The following is a 22,487-nucleotide window of genomic DNA, read 5'->3' on the forward strand; positions in this document are numbered from 1 at the left end:
TACCCCTTCTACCGAAACAAGCTAGTAAATTCAGCTACCTGATTGGCTTTGCTCGCGGACGGCGTTGAGTGGGGGGCTTCGTTCACTGGAAGGAAAATGTCAGGTCACCACCACCGTAACTCCTTACTGCATAGATAATACCGAGATGACAACGTCTTTACCACCCGTCCAATAAGTAAAGACCTCCATTGCGGAGACTTTCAAAAATCTTCACTCCTCGCCCAACGGCACGGCACACCTAGCAGGATAAAGCACCATGATTCCGACACTGCGGCGCAAGAGTATCCTGTACTAGGAACATAAGCGCCCTGAAAACACGCAAAAAAATATAAGGTTGAGCATACTAAAAGGCGCATTGAATACGTAAATATCACCAGCTACGCCAGACTCCTGATGTCAAAGACTATACACTATTCTTAATCACTGACAAATCCGACATAGCAATGCGAAATGCCTAGGTGACAACAGACGCGATAATTGTATGAATAGATACAACAAAAAACACACATAAGTATTCCCTCTCCACCAAGCCCCGGCACAACACACACCCCGCCAACTTTTGTACACCCACAGGAACCCTACTGCGAAAATGGATTACTACATACCGAGGGCGAACTTACAGCTGGGCCGACAGCTAGCGAGGACGGGAACCGACAACGAGCTAATACAAACACTCTAACATGAGTAAGCTCACCACTTGAGCTTATTATATTCTTAAGATGACCCACAATGCCACATAACCACACAACCAAAGAAATGTCTCCAAGCAGGAAAACAATCCTAACGAGACCGAGCAATAAATATTACTCTCTTCCAACCTCTGAACCCATTATACACGCCACCATCATAAAATGCAGAAGGACAGTTACTCGGAACGATCCCTAACGCTATCTAAATAAAATCTGACCCGACGAGAGTTTTTTAATGGGATTAAATTACAAAAAAAAAATGGCACAATCACAAGTTAGATACAAACACAGCTCCAATCCAACACGAACGACTGCATCCGAGATCAAGAAGCCGCTGGAAATATCTAACAAACATCGAACTAGGAGAAAGCTCTGCTCGAGTCACCACCCACATACGACCTGTCCAGGGAATCCCAGCTCAAAACTATCAGTATACGAATACATATAGAGCCTACAATTCCGTATATTTTTATAAAAAGTCAACACCATGATCACACATGGTTTGAGCACACCCCCAGCTGACTAAACAAATCAACTAGAACATTACACACACGACTAAACCAATACGAACCGCCGCTACTCAAGCACTTATGAATACTTGCGATCCGTCCCCACAAACAATCAAAGAAAAAACCTCCACAGGGAACCCGAACCATCCTGCCGACCTTCGGGTAATCTGCTTAGTACCATGGGATTCTAAGTGTTTTGTAAACAGCAGGCTCTCCTCGACTGCGCCATCGACTGCTGCCCTGGTTCCTAACGTTCCATAGTCTACCCGATAAAAACACCTCACACGCCAGAAGCACAGCCAGACGCTAAATTAGAGGAGCTAAATTAACAAACTGCATCGCAATGGCAGCAGGACCTTCCGTCCCTCTTTTCATCACGCCATTCATGGAGCCGTTTTCTTCGAAGGCGCGATACAGAACGAGGATACACACATACCAGTACACGCACCTACATTGGCGAATCCGACTTCACAGGTTGAATAGACAAACACCGATTGAGAGTAAAAAAAAAATAAATTACCGATACCTTCCCTTCATAAGAATCCCTGCCCTTAAAAGCATCCACCAAAGGCAACAGTCACATTCTAAACTACGTTCGTTGATATGCCATAAATCTACACAATAATACCGGATCGTTGACGGAACTGAATGGAAAATGCGCCTTAAACTCCCCTTGGGCGCCACTTGACTTACCTACCCCGTGTTTCACTTCAAAAATATCTATATTACATCCAACTAGCAGCAGCCCACAACATCATTATTTCAGTATCTATTAGTTAATGATGAACTGAGAGATTATTCTGGATACCACATCCCTCAACTTCTGTCCTACCATATCGACATAAACTGTAACTTAAACTCATCAATATCATTTTCTTCACTACAACAAGGCAGCTAGACACTCGCGATACCGCTTTTCAGACTAACTCCTCACACGCGCCGCTAACAAAGACCGGTTATTTGTCACCCATACACGAGCAGCGTCAATTCGATCACACGCGCATCCACTAGTCCCAGTCATCTACACAGTCACAAGTTCAACCAAAGACACAAGTGGATACAGGTGTAGATCGACAGACACCACGCAACGAAAGGTAGACGGAAAATCCAATGTTACAGGGAAGTTGCAATGCCAAGAGCACGGACCAGCTCAAGTGCCAGATGTCTTGGGATATAGCAAACAGTAACCACTCTGAGAAACAACCATCAGCAACAAGCTCCGACCGAGTCCACATTCTAATAAGATTAATTCTACCGCTTCATATTTCTAAAAGTGCCTACCCGTCTATCCTAAACAGCTTTCCAAGATTACTATACACATGGATAAACTGATAAAAATCTTGGAGAAAAGTTTGCATTTGAAGAAATAAATGACAACATCGCTCAAAAGCTAGCCATCTATGAGGAGAGCAAAGCACCTCCCAACACAATACACAAAAATTGGAAAAATCTACCCCCTCACAACAGAACTAACCTACACAATCACACACACAAGGAGTGACTACATAAAATTACAACCGCATAGATATATAAGTTACACTAACCACTTGAAGAGCTACACGAACATCCACCCTCACGAACTCCTCTTTATACTCTGGTCACACACTCACCTCATAACCCCTCCGGCAAAACTCAGGGCGGTACATAGTACCCCAGTAACACATATATTCCTACGCTCCCCACCGTCACATACTCTCATCATGACGGGCACGCTATCCTCTGGCTGCGACGCCCCACTCTACTACCATCGTCACCTCACTTCACCGACTAAGACACTGATCATATTTGAAAGCTGAGAATGTTCCTCGATACAGCTGTAAGATTCACAAAGAATACAACTCCTATAACATTGTCAGCCAATTATCGCAGCTCATACAGACAATCATAATAACAATCTGCCGCTCATGGAAACACTAACCAAACCCTCACGCCGTCGTCCCTCCCAGACACAAAATTCTTTTCGCCAATGAAACTTGCAGCGCCGTACAAAGCATCGAGCCATAGCCCTCTGAACCCTTGTCCAGTCCATCGGTTCATCCGAACATTTATGAAATCACACTAGACCTCCCAGAAAATAGCCAGAACTACTATGATGGACGCCCATCCACCTCAGATAAAATCCAATAATAACTATAAACACCATGCGATATTCATACGAACCGGACCCTGCAATGCCCGCAAAAAAATTATACAAAACGCCGACGCAACAGTAGACAACTAAACCAGGAAAAATTACCTGTACTGCCAACACACGACCATGCCCTAATCCTCACCAACGAAGCGCAGCCTTATCCTGAAAAATCAGCCCACACACGATCTTATCTAACACAAAATGTATGAACCACTTAAAGAGCAACCAATACTGTTCCACATGCTACTATGGGAGTGGGACTTCATTATAACTATCATCTAACTTGTTATATCAGGTGAATTCCTCCCACCGGACTCTGCTGGTTTTAACCGCCAGACGCATCACAGACCAAATTTTTCCTTCTATCAAGCTCATTTGCTTAAAATATAAAAGCTCAAGCAGCATAGCTCGAGAGCGACAAGTACCCCACAGATTCAGACACCCTCCACGAAGTGCACCCGGCGACGCGAGAGCGACCGCTGCCGCCATTGGCGATCACGGATCGCATTATACACCCGTACAGATCCCACAAACGAAATTTTTCGCTTACACCCACACTACACCCCAAGTCACATCCAAAACACCAAGACCAAACCCCTTACGAGCCACCAACAACTACCTCTCAGCGCGTTAACAGACATGCAAAAGACTCCACGTACGCTTTCACACGACAGACAACACCATCGACATAGCGAAAGGTGGAAACTTCAGATGCACTCGCAACAAACGGACACACAGTTTGACAGCCCGGCATAAAAGTACAAACAATATAAACTTTCATCGACGACACGCAATAACGTTCCAGATTCGCAGCACGGACCCCAATATGAAACTCCAATATCTCAGACATCTGTAGAGAAGTTAGTCATAAAATACCACAAGACCTCATCGAAATGCCAACGAATGGCATAACACATCAAGCGTGCAGCGACCATTTGACCCCACGTACAAAGTAGACACACAGGACAAGCCCTATACAACACAAGCGTTCGTTTTTTTAAACCTACGCGATTATCCAGTCTATCATTCCAAACATACATCCCTCCGCACCGAGGTCACTCGAACCAATACACCATTTTTTCCCACAACAAAGACAATCACAGTGATTTACTACCTCGTACCTAAGACTCACATGCTAAACTTTCAAACACAAACTCGCAATAGTCTGGCTTGGTAAATACCGATAACTTCTTCAAAAACTCTCAGCCGAGCAGAAACACTACGGGCGAAGCGTAATCCACGCACACCTGAATAGGACAGCACCAGCGCCGCCCTTCTTAGTATGCGCATATAGGTCATACGGTCGGGGTCCAAACATCTTTCTACACAGTCTGACGCAACATACTCTGAAATTACAAATATAAAATCTGCTAGCATCGCAACTGTATTTAAATTGAAAAAAGCTGAAACATAAAGAGAACTAGCATTCCGGTCCCTGCACATTCGAAAAGGGCTTAACACATAACGCTGGACACCCTAATGACGCACGCAATTCGACAAACGACCATTGAACGAATCACAGTCTTTGGCAAATGAGCAACGCGGCGTTCATGGGGGGCGCCCACATGACCTTATATCACCATCCACCACCGATTGTTCGAATGTGCTCACGGGAAACCAAATTTGAAGCAGTGTTAAATAAACTGTAGCGGAGGTTAGTTTAAAATCAAAGCCAACAGCTAAATCCTATGAAATGTCCAAAAAATGGCATTCGAGTGTTGACAGTCGAACACTGTTTAAAAGCTAATACTTTTCCGCCTTCTAAAACGTTGAGACACGGCGGGGCGTCATCGGGAGCAGGCTGCGAGGGGAGGAGGGGCGAGGCGGGGGGAACACGTTGTCAACCACACAACGTCACATTAGCTTAGTCACGAACTCCTCAACGAAGTCGCAAATAGCACCGCGTCCATTCAGCACCATTTTTTGACGTACTGACCTAAACTTTTGAAGCATATCCGCAAATTCCCTAGGAGGAGTTCTTCAAATACAAGCCCAAAAAGTGAAAAATGAACACACCAAATGGCCGCCTTAGGTTGAAAATTTGAAAGAAAATAGCTGACTCCGGGGTTTGGGCATCGGGTCCAAGAGCTTTTTGTTACGTCCGCACTTACACATGCCACCGAGTTTCAACATATCGGTGACCACGTGCGCCGGGCTGCTTTTAAAAATCCTGTAGGGGCGCTACAACACGACAACAACATCGATTTTGTATGTGAGCTACAGCACCAGTCTACACATTCCTGTATTCATCATTCTATCAACGATTACGTTTCCAGAGTGATTACCCCTGGCACCCAGATCCACCTAAGTGGCTGATTTTTTCCTTTTTAGTGACATCGGGAGCCATGGGCAATCATCATACAAAGTTTGTTTTTAACAAAACTTGCCCGATGTTAGATAACGGGAGACTTTGTCATTTCAAAAGGCCACCTTGTGCGATGGCCTGAAAATGTGCACGATGCAATAAGAAAGACACTGAACATATGGACCCAAACTTTGGTGTCAATTGACATACCAATGTGAAAAGGTTCCACTTTTTGTTGAAGAAAAATGTGGCAGAAGTGCTAAGTTATAACTTTTTTAATTTTTTGAAATATCAAAAACTTATTATAATATATAAAAAAATACTTTTTTGCCCAGACAATCTCCAGAGCCTCGGAAAGGTTTCTTGCAATCGGGACAAAACGCTAGAATGACACAAAAAACTAGTTTCTGGACATGTTCACCTCTAGAGGAAAAAAGAATCAGCGCGAAAGTGGGCGTCGCAGTATATAGGGAAATTCACTCCATCCTCACCCGAACCCGTGAATAAAACGTTTTGAATGATGAGACAACGAGTGCTCGCGAGTTATTAGCGTCACGAAATCTTGCCTACAACTAGCCCGCCTACGGGCCTTCCAATGGCCGACCTGAAGTGGACGCATAGAAACCAATTTTCACCAGGCGCGACGCGAATATATCGCAGGGTCAAAAATGCCGTCAAGCAATCCAAGAAGGATAAATAATGGAGCCAATACCACAATCGGGACTTCACACGCGTCGGGGGGCCGTGCTCAGCTTAATCACAGCTGCATTGCTGCAACATAACCGCCTTAACCTCTTTCCCCCTGCTAGACTGTCACTGGACAGTGCCGAGCTGAAGAGCCTTTCAACTGAAAGAAGTTCACCCAGCCCCTAGTTCCACTACAGCCAAGACCCATCCCGACAGTTTGTGGTGCATTTACCCCGGCGTGGGGTCCCCGGGACCGTCCTGCCCAGCGCTCCCCCAGATAATAAAACTCACCCCTGTGCATTTTGTCTCAAACGATGTCGGGAACCACGAAGCTGCTGGTGGTCAAATGGCTCTCAAGGGAGTGGGCGACACTGGCTGGAGGGCGGAGATCAGGCCGTTCATGGTTTGGACTGACATAAGAACATGGAAATACATTCGCGCTCAAGCGAAGCGCTTAACTCTCGGTCAAGCTAGGGGGCTCTGTCTTTGGTCCGAATCAATTTTGCCCTGACCAGGCCGGATCAAAGGAAGTGGAAGCTGACGCAGAGCCTGGACACCATGGTAGGTCTAGAACCGTGTACATCGGGCAGCACCTGGGAGATGAAGACGAGGTGAGGACGGCTCTGCAGCACCAGCCTGGAACCCAGGGTAACGGCTCCGAGACGTTGGTTGTACCGTCTCTCGTCCGACCATTAGTGGGCGCACTACTTCAGACTCTCAAGAGCACCTGGAGTGGCGCCTGGCGTCCTGCGTAGGCGTTATGGTGGCAGAGGACAGATGTCAGGGACGCATTCGTTTTGGCTGTCGCCGTTGTCACCAGAATAAGAGTCCAACCACCTCCTCTGGTTCCTGCAGCCTCTGCCCATACGCGCACCCCATGGTCGCACCTGTCTCTGGATTTGCTCACGGCTGCCACCATCTAAAGGTATGAACCACTGTGGTGGACGTTTTAGCAAGTTTGCTCGTACCTGCCTCTGCCTAAAACGGCCCACAGCCAAAGGAAACTGCTGAGCCCTGGTTTCTGTGGTGTCACGGTCCACGGCCTGCCCTGGACATAGTCTCCAACAGAAGGTCGCACAATTCACCTCAGAAGTTTGGAAGTCATTGCCGGGCCATCGAGCACTGTAAGCCTGAACTCAGGGTCCATCCCCAAGGAAATGGTCAAAAGGCGGGAGGGGGAAAAAAAGAGCAAACCAAAAACTGGAGACACACTGGCGCTGTTTGGCATCCTCCAACCCTACTTCCTGGCATCTCAGCTTCCATGGGTGGAGTATGCCACAACACTCTGCCACATCAAGCCACAGGTTGCCTTTCAGTGTGTTATAGTTTTCAACCCGCTGTTCCACTCAGGAGAGAGAGGTGGCAGGCCTGCAGCCAGGCGTTACATCCGGAGATGTCATCAAACTGCACCGAGCCGAAGCCGCTGGCTGAGAACCTCGGCCCAGTATGCAGCGACAATGCAACCGTCGTCGCACCCTGCACCCAAAACTATTCCGTTGGAGAAAGGTATGGCTCTCCACAAAGAGATCTCCATTGAAACGTGCCGAAAGAAACTGTCACCCAAGTACATTGGCCCCTTTGTTGGTCGAGAAGGTTATCACTCCTGGACGTCCGTCTCCAGTTGCCCGCCGACTCTCAGGGGTCCAACAAGCCTCATGTTCCTGCTAAATCCGTCCTACAGCCACTGCTCCCCTTCCCCGGCCCTCCACCCCCCGGCTAAATTGATGGGCCAGCAGCGTTCACTGGTGCACCGGATTTGGATCCTTGCGGCCGCGGCCTGCAAGTACCTTATCGACTGGGAGGTTATGGACCGGAGGAGAGGAGCTGGGTTCACCGGGCGGCAGATGTGGATGCCGCTCTCATCCGGCTTTCCACCCGTCCATCCTGAAAAGCCTTGAGGACGCCTGGGGGCGCTGTTGGGGAGGGGGATCGGCCTCCTTCATGCAAATACATGCAAAGGGGCGGTGGCGCGGACTCCTGCCTCACACTGTGGTGCATCACACACTCACAGCTCAACTGTTGCTCATCCACTACTCAGCATCCTGTTCCTCACACCACAACTTGCATAAGCCAGGGCGACTTTCAGTCCGCCGCCGGATCGTTGAATCAACTAGTATGAGAACAACGCCAGCCAACCAGAACTTGTAGCTATTAGAATTACTGTCTGCATCTCCACAACGCAGAGCAACTGAGCGCCGGACCCCATACCCAACTCTCTGTCCTCACTGCATCTCGGGGCCACTCACCACGTCGTGTTGTGCATTTCAATAAAATCCTTATGGAGACTTTAACTCGTGGTCTGGCACTTGAGTCAGTCCTTGTCACCAGCCCTGACAGTTAGTTATGTTATGGTAATCAGATATCAAGAGAGTCATGCCAGCATGCATAGATAGCATATTATAGATGTAGAACCCAGGTCACAAGGCATTTCTTGAATTTTAAGGGGTGTGAGAAAACAGTTGGCTTTATATATCAGCATTTCATTCATTTTTGTTAAGAAAATGCTGATAAATAAAATTATTCTATTTTTAAACAGGGTAAGGGCATGGTGAAGACCTGAACACAAGCTATATTCACAGAGCTTTCTCCATCTGCTAAACAGTCTCGTTCTGCATTAGAAAAGTTACGCTGAATTTGACAAAAAGAAGCATATATTTATTTTCAAAATTCATCAAAATCTCTTGTTTTACATACATCTTCTGCAGTTATAGTGTTCATTGTTTGGATTCATTGTACAGTTTATCAGTTGTTCTCTACTGTTACTGTTATGCATTGAATATAATATGAAATATCCATATGTCACTTAATCAGTTTACTAAATGTTAACACTACACTATCAGTTTCACAATAAAACAAAATGCATCTGGTTCATTTCTACCATTTATAAATAAAGTACACTTCCACCAGATTACATAATAACATAATTCATCATATTCACCAATATGTTTGCTGTCCGGCTCTTTATGACAGAGATATGAACGTATGGTTCTCGTTATCTCTGAAGTCTACATGTACTTCTTCCATCCAGACCCTCTCCTTCATCCTCCTCTTCCTCCCAGAGTGTCTCAGTGTACAGCGGGAAGCCTCGGGCACTTTACGGGCAGTGGAAGAACGAGAGAGGAAAAGATGAATGGAGTGAGAGAAACGTAAACTCTAACATGAACTTTAAGATAAGGATGATATATTAGGACTGATTATGGCCTTTTATTGCCTGTATGAGCCAGTCACTGATATAATAGAGTTTATATTATATAATATCTTCATAGTTTTTGAAAGTTTAAATAACTTACTTATTATATATTTACTTACTATATATGTCCAGCTTTTAGTGTAGAAACATAAAACAAAGACAGAAGAAAAGAAAAAGTTATAACATGTAAAGATCGATTTATACTATTTTAGTTACTTGTGACTTGGAGATTCAGATTAATATTACTAAATATAATCAACAAATTAATTAGGATATATTTTTATGGATAAAGATAAGACTTTATTGATTGCTTGGTAAAATTCACTTCAAAAAATCCCCAGTTTTACCAGCTGCAACATTAAAATAATATACACATTAATGGCTAAATAATTATTTTCCATTAATATAATATACATTAATATATAATACTGTGGTGCTTTAAGTAACTAACTAGCTAGCTAATCTACATCAATCATTAGTTAGCTAGTTACATCTAATAGCTAATGTTATCCTAACACTAGCTAATTAATAAGATGTGACTATACATGTCACTTTTATCTTCTAACTATCATTAAAATGTGGTTATCTTTACAACATAGATTAGCCTAGCATGTACTGTAGCACATGTAAGTACAGGAAAGGGCCGCGGTTAAGGAAATGGCAGTGCTTACGAAAAGTTGGTAAAAAGAACCAAAGAAGTGTCAACAAACCTGTAAAGCTGCAAAGCTACAATTACTGGCATTTATATGTAAATTATTCCAAATATTAACATTAATTAAATCAATTCCACCCAAAAAGAAATATGAAAGATAAAAGCAGTTAATTTTAATAAAGTTTGTTTTTCAATGAACCAGCAGTGAGTAGAAGACGAGCCATAACAATAACTATAAAGTCTGTTTGTTCTGCTGCCGTTGGAGCCCCAGAGGTTCATTTAAGGACATTTTAAAGTATCCTTTATTTAACCGCTATAAGAAATATTAATCACTGTCGCATTCATTCATCATCGTGCCAGCAGGGTCTCCAGTTCTTACCCAACTTCACAGCAACTGTAAAAAAAAAAAAAGAAAAAGAGGGACTGTTTTGTATTTGATGAGTGAACAAATAGTTTCAACATCTGTTTCAGGTAATTGAATATTCAATTACTCATCCCTTGTTGCATTCATTGGTTTTCTCTCTTTCAGGCCTTTTCTTTCTTTCAGTACATCTCATTTCTGTTTTTAATTTCCTGGGTTTTCTGCAAGAATATGATACAAACTTGTGCAGCTAGATATGATAGTACAACATTATGGTAGACATTAAATTATGATGGGCTAGTGAGTGCAAAGTACTCCACTGTATAATGAGAGTTAAATGGTACACAGTTAAAATTTATGATGGTCTGATGAGACTAATATCCTGTCTAGATAATGTGTCTGGCTTTACTCTCCAGCACTTTGTCAACACCAAGGTCCAGAAGAGTGTCTGTGAGTGTGTGAGTGTGTGAGTGTGTGTGTGTGTGTGTGTGTGTGTTTACCTCTCTGTCTCAAGGTGATAAATCAAGTCAATTATATGAGTACAGCTGCTGCATAGTTTCAGAAATACGAGATCTTCCATGGATCCACACACACACACACACACACACTTCATTCTGATTATAATGTGGTTTCTTGTATGTAAGTTCTTGGCCTTAGTGCCCCTGAGCAAGGCACTTCCGACCCTAAATCAAACTGTACTTTGCACTATGGTTGTGTGACATTTTTACCATCGGTCCAACGACAGTAGTTTCAGCTGGGAGATGAACTCTAACGGCTTTAATAAACATAATAAACTCACCAAATATCAAGAAAGGAAAAGAAAAACACATATTTTAAATAATAATATCTCATTAAACAGAAAAATACAACCATACAGAAAAGTAAAAAGTTAGTCTCTCTCTTATATATTTATTAAGTTTATTTTTGTTAAGTTAAAACACACTTAAAAAATAACAGAAATAAGAATTGTTGTGTTTTTGTTGCCTTAGAATGAGACGTTTTTATCTGCAGTGGTCACCCGCATCCTCATGGCGGAGTCCGCCATGTTGAACCGCCTTGTTTCTACAGTAGCCGAGAACAGGCAAACCAAACGCCGGCTCCAGACTGGGTTATCTGTGAGTTTCACGGCCTGTTCTCATTCCAAGGTCGTCATATATTTGACGCGAGCAGTGTTTAGTTGGTTGCAATCTGCAGCTTCACCTCTAGATGCCACTAAATCCTACACACTGGTCCTTTAAAGGAATAGTTTGACATTTTGGGAAAGAAATGATGATAAATGATAAATATGGAGCTTAGCTTAGCACAAATACTGTAAACGGGTAAAAATATCCACCCAGCAGCACCTCTAAAGCTCACTGAAAACACTTTATATCCTGTTTGCTGATGCGTGATGAAGGTCAATCAGGCTGAAACATTAGTATGTTTATCTGACGAGGCCAAAATAAACTGGTGTAATTAAGATTAGTCAGTTTTGTCCTGGAAATGTGTTTGAGTGTGCTACCTTTTATGCCTTTGGATATTGAACATTATGTCTTGTTTGTTGAACCTGTACAAAAAGGGCAAAAACAATAAGTTGTGGTTTATGTACGGGACTGTTTTACTGGGAGCAACGACTTCCTGGTTCAGTAAGGTGGATAAATACTTACAGATGTATGCAGCAAAGTTATGACGCTGTCGGGTTCTCGAATACTGCCAGACTGCAGATCCTGATGTTCAAATGATGTTCAGCAATCACTGAAAAATCACTTTTGGACTGAACTTCAGTCCCAAATCTTTGCATCCTCCCAACTTCTTTACGAGGGGGTTTCACAAAAAGAGGAGGAAAGAAAAAGTTCCCTCAGAAAAATTTTATTTATTTGTCTTGTTGAATCAAAGACTATATCTGTGGTTTATCGGGGGGGAAAGAAATTCCTTGCAGTATGTCGAAAACAACCTATTCATCTCCGTTTGTTTTCATATTGGTTTGATTTACAGGGCTTCATTAAACTCATAAACACTCACAATGAAAATAATCTGCTCAGTGTGAGTTCAAAGCCGCGCCAAGCAAACGCCGGATAAAAGAGAGTCATGTGTTTTATCAGTGAAGTCGTGTTGGCGTAAATAATAGAGACTTCGGTATTTCTGCAAAAAGGCTCCAAATAAATGCATAAAAACAGTCTGCACATTTAATGGCAGAAACACAGATCATTTTTGTTAACGTGTGTTTGTGTTGCAGTGGAGGAGGCCATGGTGCGGCTGGTGAACGGGTCCGGTCCTCACGAAGGTCGCGTGGAGGTTTTCCATGAGCGCCGCTGGGGGACGGTGTGCGACGACGTCTGGGATAAAAAGGACGGAGACGTGGTGTGTCGGATGCTGGGATACCGAGGAGCCAGTGAGGTCCATAAGACTGGACGCTTCGGACAGGGTACGAGTATACAGGATACAAATTTCCTGCTTGTTTGGAAAGACTTAAAAACGTGTTATTCCAGCCAGGATTCGTGTCTCAGGTGACGTTCAATTTCCTTCGTTTGCCAATATATGCTGTTGTAGTGATGTTAGCAAAAGTAGCCGCAAGGGATTCATATTTTTCCCGAAAATTAGACATTCTCTATCCCGGGAACAAAAGCACGCTATCCTGGGAATCCTGGGAACTGCACCTGTTTTTAAAGTTTAACTTCAGCTGCAGTCGGTTGTAATTCAAGCAACATTAAATGCAACAAGGGTTTCTAACTTGACGCTTTAGTGTATTATTTGGTGTTATTAATGATTATTAAGGCCATTTATCTTAATAAACTTTATAATTAACATAATATAAACTGCTATAAGCTGCCTGTGATCTGCCAACAACAGCCTCATGGAAGTGATATTATTTTATTTATGCTAATGCAATGCAGTGTTTTAAATATGGTATTTTACCACCTCTAAACAGTATTAGAATTGTATAAACTGGGAATGACTGGATAGCTGAGACACGTACTTCATGCCCCTGCATAAATCAGTGCCCCACGCCCCTAAGCCATGCAGAATCTTACAGACATAGAAAACGTTTAAACTATATTAAGGCTTAAAAAGTTATGCACAATTGAGGCTGCTTTGAGTGACAGGTGGAGGCCTTTACAGGCGGCTGTTTTCAGCAACCAGGCTTCATTTGGCCCGCCTCAGCTCCACCTCTTGGCCCATTTTTTTAACCAGGGAGCCGACTGAGTCAAGACTGCCAAGATGGCAAGACTCGGTACTTGAATGCAAAGACTTTGAGACTTACTTATGACCTGCAAAACTTGGTCCCACCTCTGCTGCTCATGTCTGCAAAGAGAGGCAGCCAAAGTACAGAACTGTATCGGCACCCATTTTGTAGTATATGAGGGCTTTCTATTATGCCATGATAATGTAAGTTGGACAAGATTTTAACTGTGATTATCTAACTTTTTAGTTTCTGGTGACAGAACATAAAAGCTGTATTAAAAGTCAACACAATGCCAAAGTTCCCCCAGTGTTTTAACCACAGTGACACAAGTTGATAATACTTTGATTATAAGACACTTTCCCTTTTAAACTCATTGTTGCTGGTCAGTTTTTGAGATAAAGAACATCTAAATCACAGCAGGAAATCAGTGGAACAACTTCTGCCCACAGCACATCAATGGAGACATTTACTGATGGGAGTAGTTCTGATTTTTTACTAACTGCTGTTTTTTTTTGTTGCTGTTGAGTGGTATTACTTGAACAGTGCCCTAAAATGCTGCAGGGATTAATATTAAGGTTTTATGGGGAAAGTCATGTGAGCCAGATGTCCTCAAGAAAGTCTCAGAGGTCATATCCATCTCTCTCTCTCTCGCTGTCTCTCCATTTTATTTCATTCACCAAACTCAGCCTTACATCATTCAGGGTCTCTGTCCAGGCAGAGTTGTTACCAATGAGTCTGGAAAATTGGGGGAAAACATGCCTTTGTTCCAGGGGACGACCTCCAGACAACAGCGGTGACTAACATCACGGCTGGATTCAATTTAAAACTATCTGGAATTCAAATATATCTTTTCAGATGAGTCACCTACCTTTTTGATAATTTTTTTTTAATCGTAACATCTTTCTCAGACCCAGATGTGGCAGGAGAAAACACACTTTATAAAAGCAACCAAGTCAATAATAAAAACACATGATATAAGATATATAACAACAGAGCAGCGAGGAAGAGTGTATTTATAATCACACAGCAGACATGAAACCACAAAAATCTTAACTGAAGCTGAAATTAAAATGCACAAAAAGCACTTATTGTGTTTTGACCAGTTAATATCTTCTCTTTAGATGTTAGTATTGGAAATACTTTCAGAATATTGCACTTTCTAGTATTTGAGGAATGAAAATACCAGCAGCAGTCGCAAGAATGAGTCTTTTATCTACAGAGTCCGCCATGTTTCTAAAGAAGCCCAGAACGGACAAACCAAACACTGTTTATTGCATGTTTCACTGTTGTTTCTACTTTGCTTTTACTACTACTACTATACTCAGTTTGATATTAGTTCAAAAGTTTCTAAAACTTTCTTAAAGAAGCAATGTAAAGGATTTAGTGGCATCTAGTGGTGAAGTTGCAGACTGCAACCAACTGAACACTGCTTGCATCAGTAATTAACGACCTGAGAAGGAAAAAATGTGAACGGCCTGTGTTTTGGGCTACTGTAGAAACATGGTGGTTCAACAGCGGACCCCACCAGAAGAGGACCCGCTCCCTCTGTAGATAAAAACAGCTAATTTTTCACGATTTCTATATTCAGGTGATTTCACATTAGTGAAAACATACCTATGAATATTATATTCCATTTTTGCCAATAGATCTTTCTCAGTGTTTCACACTGGACCTTTAAATTTGAATCTCAACCATGTAATCAGGATATTTTAGCACTTGTCAAATGCCTCCTTGGTCCTAAAGCCTCGAGCTCTAGTGTTACAGAGGAATTCCAGTAAATTAACTTTCTACACACTGATTTGACATCTCCCTCGACTAGAAACCAAAGAACAGAGTTTGTCTAACCTGTAATCAGTCAGGAGAGACACACATCAGCTCTCAAGGTGAATCAGTAACCAAATTTAGAAAAAGTGGCCTTTAACAAAGTCCAGGACTGACTGATTCTCTGCAAATAGGATTGTTTTTTGTCAGCATTTTTAATCCTTCACATCACTTTGAAATGCAGTGACTCTCTTCTAAACTGTCCCTGGGTGTTCCCTCGAAATCCCACACACTGATTTTGGTGATTCATTTGTCAGAAATATCATAAATTCGGTGCGAGCGGACCAAACTGCTATAAAAGTGTGTTGAGTTTCAGAGTAAACAGTTAAAGGTCCGTGTCCATTAAAGCAAACCCTGCGAAGGCACAGCAGCAGAACAGCTGGAGCTCATGTATTCCCCGGTGCATAACTCGTTTCCATCCTGTGCACGCCTGCATGGAGCCACGTGCGCCTGGTGTTTCATGCTGCTTTGAAGACGTTGAATCTGCAGCTAGTTTCTCTTTGTTATGTTACGATGTGAAAGCACAGCAGGAATGTAGGGAGCATATGGTTTGACTGAGGTATGACTGTGCAGATTTTTGCGGTTTTTATTTAGATATTGGACTTTAAACGCAACATTTTGATCAGATTTTATAGTCAGATTTTTTCATGACAAAAGAACTAATTCCCTTGTCCTGGAAGACAGATCTTATTTCAGTTTCATCCTTCTTATCCAGGGGTGAAAGTACTAACGTTGCTGTAATTAAGTCATGTTTTGGGGTACTTGTATGAGTATTTTCTTACTTAAAGATCCAGTTTTTTTAAATTTAATATAATATTCACGGGTATGTTTTCATTAGTGTATAATCACCTGAATATAACAATTTTTGTGTTTTTGTTACCTTAGAATGAGACGTTTTATCTACAGATGCTGCTATTCATCTTTCATGACGTCCGCCATGTTGAACCGTTTCTGCAGTAGCCCAGAACGGACCAACCAAACACTGGCCCTTTTGCATTTTCGCAAGTTTCGGGCCACTTAATAGCTTGTTTTTATTCCCAGGTCGTCATATGATGCCAGTGGTGTTCAGATAGTTGCAATCTCAAACACTAGATGCCACTAAATCCTACACACTGGTCCTTTAAGTGTTGCACTATTTAATCTCCTTGCTACTGTTTACAATTTACATCCAAACCTTTTATCTGCATTTCTGTAGCCAATACAACAGAGACACACAAGGCCGAAGCCCGATTCCTTTCGGCGCCCATGTTATCCAGCTATTCAGAGAGAGCACGCCACAGAACTGCACAGCCGGCTCGTGATCTGCAGCAGTGTCTATTTTTTTCACACAACACAAGCGAATCGGGCCAGAAAACACAATGCGGGCACATAAAAACCAACAACAAAAACCAACAACAATGCTGCAGCATGCACAGGATTAGAGGTGAAACAGAAACCAAATGGAGACAGATTTAGTAGCACTGAGAACATTCATACCTTTTATGATCAGCGAAAGGTGCTTCATTGAAAGTAGATATTTTCTACATTGATTTAAAGTAACAAATACATGATATTATAGTAGTTTTTGAGAAGAATACTGTAGTTTTCCCTAAAAAAGTTAAGTAGTTTTGCTTGTAATTGAATAATATTTCAGTAATGTCACAGTAATTAGATTTTCAGTACTCTTTCCACCACTGTTCTTATCTAAATTAAGGATATAAAGGGCCGTATGTATTTTAGATTTGGGATTTTGGGCTATGTGAATAAAACCGACCTGAGTCAACCTACATTTTATTAGTCTGGGTTTCAGTGGATAGTTTTATGTGTCCAACAATGATTTAAATTCTTCAGACCTGTATTTACTCTAATTGAGCTTTAATGTGGTAAAAAAAAAATACCAAAAACTGTCCAAGTTGGAACTGACAGGGCTGGAAATAAACCGGTTCCCAAACACGAGTCAGCGTTTTCAGGGAACATATCAGCAAATTCTGCAAACACAAAAACCTCTGAGTACAACTTTAATGGAACGACACGACTCAAATGGAAGGACTTAAGCGCTCGTGAAACGTCTCTGATGTGTCTGTATGGGGTTGAATGTCAGTGAATTTTCACAAATGTGCTTCCAAGCTTCAAGTTTTCTGTGATACCGGACATACCAACATTTATGGAAGAGAGCGTAAAGCCACATAACAAGACATCAATTACATTCATGTGTGAATAACATAGAGTGAGTAAAATAACCTCCCACTGCTTAATTTAAAGAAAACTTCTGTTAAAGGGCAAAACAACACTAATGATGCTGCCAGAAATGTTAAAACCCTTTGATGAAGAAATTCCTCTACTAAATGAAAGAACTCCAAGGCTATCGGCCATACGCTGTGGACCAGGATGCGTTAGGGTTTACACGACAAAATATATGTGGTCAAATGCGTCTCAGACCATCTCTACAGGTGGTTTGAGTCGTTTACACTTCATTATATTATAAGTATTTAGAACTGACCAAGATGCTTAATAGCAGGTGTAAACAGGCTCGATGGATATCTGTCTAAATGTAATCACAATCTGTGCTTTCAGTAGTCTATGAAGCCTAATAATGTGACCACTTAAGTTCACCCTTTAATCTGGGTTACTACAATGACATCAGCCCAAAATAAACCAGTTTTGCTGTTATATAAAGGTCCAGTGTGTAACATACAGTTGCCCAGAACGGACAAACCAAACGCTGGCTTTAGAGAGGGCCTTTCGAGTTTCGTGGCCGCCGTAGTTTCTCCTTCGCGTTCGAAAAAAGAGGGTGAAGCGAGTGAGTTGCAACTACAGGGCTAGATGCCATTAAATCCAACACACTGGACCTTTAATGCACATTTAATAATCTACTCTTCAGTTGTCCTGAGTGCCTTGACAGCACCTTAAACTTCTGTCAGAGGAGTAAAAGAGGAAGATGAAGAGTTTGGTTCGGAAGATTTATGAAGTTTGGACTCGTGAGCTGAACTGATACTTTCTCTGTTTTATGTGAATTTGGATTTTCTGCTTTTTATCTCCCCCGTCTGTGACTTTAACAATATTTGTTGTATTGGCTTCTTCTCTATTGAATGTTTTTCTGAGCTCTACAGTTTGTGTGAATTCCTCACTGACACCTGAATAACAGTTATGATTTATAGGACTCCAGATGCTGTTTTAAGGGCATCACTGATGAGTCAGCCTCTCTTCTCACCTACAGCACATAAACCCTTTAGTTAAATATCTAATCGTTAAACTGCATTAGCAGCGTGTGAGTACAAAAATGGTTTTCTTGGCTCCATCTTATTCCCTCCATAACCACTAAACTGTTGTAAAACTGGGACTTTCTGATAGCTCCTGGATGATGAGCGTTTTACAAATCCAGGAACCGGAGGTTTTTAATTTAGCGAGAAACAATACTGCCAAAAGCTTGCTTACTCAGCTGGATGCTGTGTGTTTTTTATTACGGATAACGAATGTATATATATTCTGGGTCTCGCTAACAAATTCTGGAGAGCTGGATGTACTTACTGTTCTCAAGATCAGATAGCTAGTGTTGTGATATTGAGTCATCTATAATAGATATCTCGTTATTCGCTCTCTCGCTCCTCACCCTATGCGACGCTGTCGTTAGTTAGAAGTGTAGAGAGAGATTATTCATTAGTAAGTTTATGCGAATGTCGTACTGACTGTGAAGATGTCGGATAGATGTTAGTGTGTGTCGTCCGCGGTGGTGTGTCGTTGTTCGATGTAGTTTGTTGGATGTCTCACCCAGTGGTTAATAGTTGGGGATCGGCCGCAGTGGAATGTGTGATAATCACACAGCTCTCCCGACGTGGGTTACACGGCTAGGCGAGGCGTGTTTGTGTTATGGCGACAGTATTAGGTATCTCGCTGGTTTGATTATCCCTCGGAAGGGCGTAGATTAAACTGTCGTGGCTAAGAATAAACAGGGAGTCCACTGGAGCTTCGAAATCTAAGAGTCCCTGGTTGTTGCTAGAGCTATGTTTGTAGTGGTTGGTGTGTGGGAGCGGAATAAGGTGAGGGTCATAAGATACAATCATTTGGTTGGATAGTTTGTCCTCCGCTGATAATTGCAGATCTAGCGTCTTATTACCTAACTTAAAGCGGTTCTATGGGCTTAAACTCAGTGAAAGCTACAGCTCCATAATCTGTGTGGTTTATATTTCTGTAAATAAACAGGGTTGTACCATGGTACACTTTATGGATGGTATTGTCAGTATAACCTGTATCTTTATTGATTATTGATCAGATATACACTTGTTCTTTAATTGGATTGATATTTGATCCTGTATTGGACAGTCAGACTGTGGAATATGACGGGCCTTTAGCTCGTGTTTCTAGTGTTCCATGTTGTTTACGAACCACGAGGAATATGAGTCAAAATGTGGATTTCTTAAGAGGGTTGGGCCAGGAGCTTTTAGTTGGATTCAACTGCTGGATATGGATCATGTTACCGTTTAGTCTCCACTTCAGAACCAAAATGGAATGTTCATATTTTTACTTTTTTCTCAATAATTTCTTAACTTAAATGATTGCTAGAAGTACCTGGCCTGAACATTGAACATGTTATAGCCACCATTCTTACTTGGAATACAGGGATGTAGGCTTGTTTGCTGTCACCAATGTATTCTTCCCGGTTCCATCGCTGCTTGGCAGCTTTATTCTACATTTCTACTGGGTTATTCTGGTAGATGTACAACAAGAATGAAGGCAAGTAAACACCTCATGGACCTTCTAACCTGGCTGGTCAATGGGTTATTGAAGTTGGTTTACAACAAGGCAATTTAAAAGAGTTTATATGGTCAACTTTTACCTTATCTAGTACCCTTCCCTTGCTCTCGCTTCAGAAGCTCATTGTCACTAAAACTTCGGGGATCAGACTGAGAAGAGGGTTCATGTTCTCTGACTACCTCACGTGGGTTAAAGTGGCTTAGGTGGGATAATGGAGTGTGTATGGTCTGAGCTCTGATGCTCGCTGTGATGCCTCCGGTATAAACTAGCTTGTCTGTGTGTTTGTTGTGTCGCTAATAGGTATGTGCTAGTTGAATTGTTTTCCTCAAGTAATGTCAGTGGTAGTTTTCTCAACACCAACTATTGTATTGTGCATAAGAAAAACTTCGATTGGAGAAAGAAGCCAATCAACAAAATATTGTTAAATCCAGACGGGGGGGGATAAAGCAGAAATCCAAATGTCAGTAATAAGATCTCGAGAGTAAGTAGCTCAGCTCTCGAAGGCTCACGACGTGGCACTTGCATAAATCTTCCGAAACGCTTCCCAAACAGTCTTCATCTTCCTTCGTGTTTATCCTCTGACAGAAGTTTAGTGCTAGTCAGGAGGCACTCAGGGACAAACTGAAGAGTAGATTGATTAAATGTGCCATTAAAGGTCCAGTGTGTTTGGATTTAATCGGCATCTAGCCTGAGTTGCAACTCCACTCGCTTCCTTTTTTTCGAACGCGAGGAGAACCTACGGCCGGCCACGAAACTTCGAAAAGCGCCCTCTCTAAAGCCAGAGTTGGGTTTGTTCCGGTTCTGGGAAATGTATGTTACAACAACTGGACCTGTTTTAGTATTAACAGAAAACTGTTTATTTGGGGCTGATGTTCATTGTAGTAACCAGATTAAAGGGTGAACTTTGAACGAGGTCGATATATAGGATTTTAGGCATTCAATAGACGAACCTCGAAGCACAGTTGTGTGATTATACATTTAGATGTAATAGGTCCGATCGAGACTGTGATACACTGTTTAAGCATACGATTGGTCTAGGTTCTATAAATACTATATAAATAATAATGAAGTGTAAACAGATCAAAACCCCGTAGAGATTGGTCTGAGACGCAATAATTGACCAACATATATATTGTCGTGATAAACCCTAACAGAATCCATAGAGCTCGCACGGCGTGCCGATGTGGCGATTAGCCTTTCGGAGTTCCTATCTATTTTCTAGGTAGAAGAATTTCTTTCTATCTAAAAAGTGAGTTTTAAACACATTATTGGACAGCATTCATTAGTGTTGTTTTTCGCCGTGTTAACAGAGAGGTTTTCTTTAAAATTAAGAAGCAGTGGGAGCGGGTATGTACTTACTCCTCTCATGTTATTCACACGAATGATGTAACTTGATTCTTGTTATGTGCTTTACGCTCTCTTCCATAACGTTGGTATGTCCGGGTTTTCACAGGAAACTTGAAGCTTGGAGCACATTTGTGAAAAATTCACTGACATTCAACCCTAAGAGCGCATCCAGAAGGTTCTCGACGCTATACAGTCCTTTCCATATTGAGTCGTGTCGTCTCCTTGTAAGTTGTACTCAGTGGCTTTTTGGTGTTTGCGAATGACTGATATGTTCTGAAAGACGCAAATGCTCCGTGATTTTGGGGAACCGGTTTATATTCTCGCAGCCCTGTCAGTTCAACATTGGACAGTTTATGGTTATTTTTTATTATTAAACCGACCCACTCGAATCGCGCAAAACATTATCACAATCCCCGGATGGAAATCTGAACATTAAAGCTCCGATTAGAGTTATAATACACGGTCTGAAGAATGTTAACTAATCATTGTTGGCACATTAAAAGCTTATCCATACTGAAACCCAGATATAAACTATGATGGATTAGGATATCATGGGCTCGGTTGTTATTCAACAAAATAGGCCCAAATCCAAATTACAGTAAAAAGTATGTCAATAACGGCACCTTTATGTGTTTTAATAATCCTTTTACAAGAAATCGTTAAAATAGATAACGAACATGTGATAGTGTGAGAATTAAGTCACTGAAAATCTATTATACCAATATTCACACTATACTTGTGACAATCTAACTGAAAAATATCAATTACAAGAAAATCATACTTATTATATTTTTAGGAAAAACTACAGTGGAGATACTTCTCAAATTAAAAACCACTTAAACAAATTCAATTATCACATACCTTATCATGTATTTTTACTTTATAATCAAATTGTAAAGCA

The 22,487-nt window shown here is 41.9% G+C and overlaps 1 protein-coding gene across 1 annotated transcript in view; it reads left to right on the top strand.

The window, feature by feature from the left end:
• Nucleotides 1-22,487, top strand: part of scara5 (scavenger receptor class A, member 5 (putative)) — a gene marked incomplete in the record, with an annotated part of 96,412 nt that overhangs the window by 70,774 nt on the left and 3,151 nt on the right. Inside the window, 1 exon segment of the mRNA XM_035678497.1 lies at nt 12,740-12,928. Coding sequence (XP_035534390.1) covers nt 12,740-12,928 — 189 coding nt within the window.

The sequence above is a fragment of the Morone saxatilis genome, unplaced genomic scaffold, assembly GCF_004916995.1.
Source record: "Morone saxatilis isolate NCDOM2014 unplaced genomic scaffold, NCSU_SB_2.0 Contig7, whole genome shotgun sequence".
Lineage (NCBI taxonomy): Eukaryota > Metazoa > Chordata > Actinopteri > Moronidae > Morone > Morone saxatilis.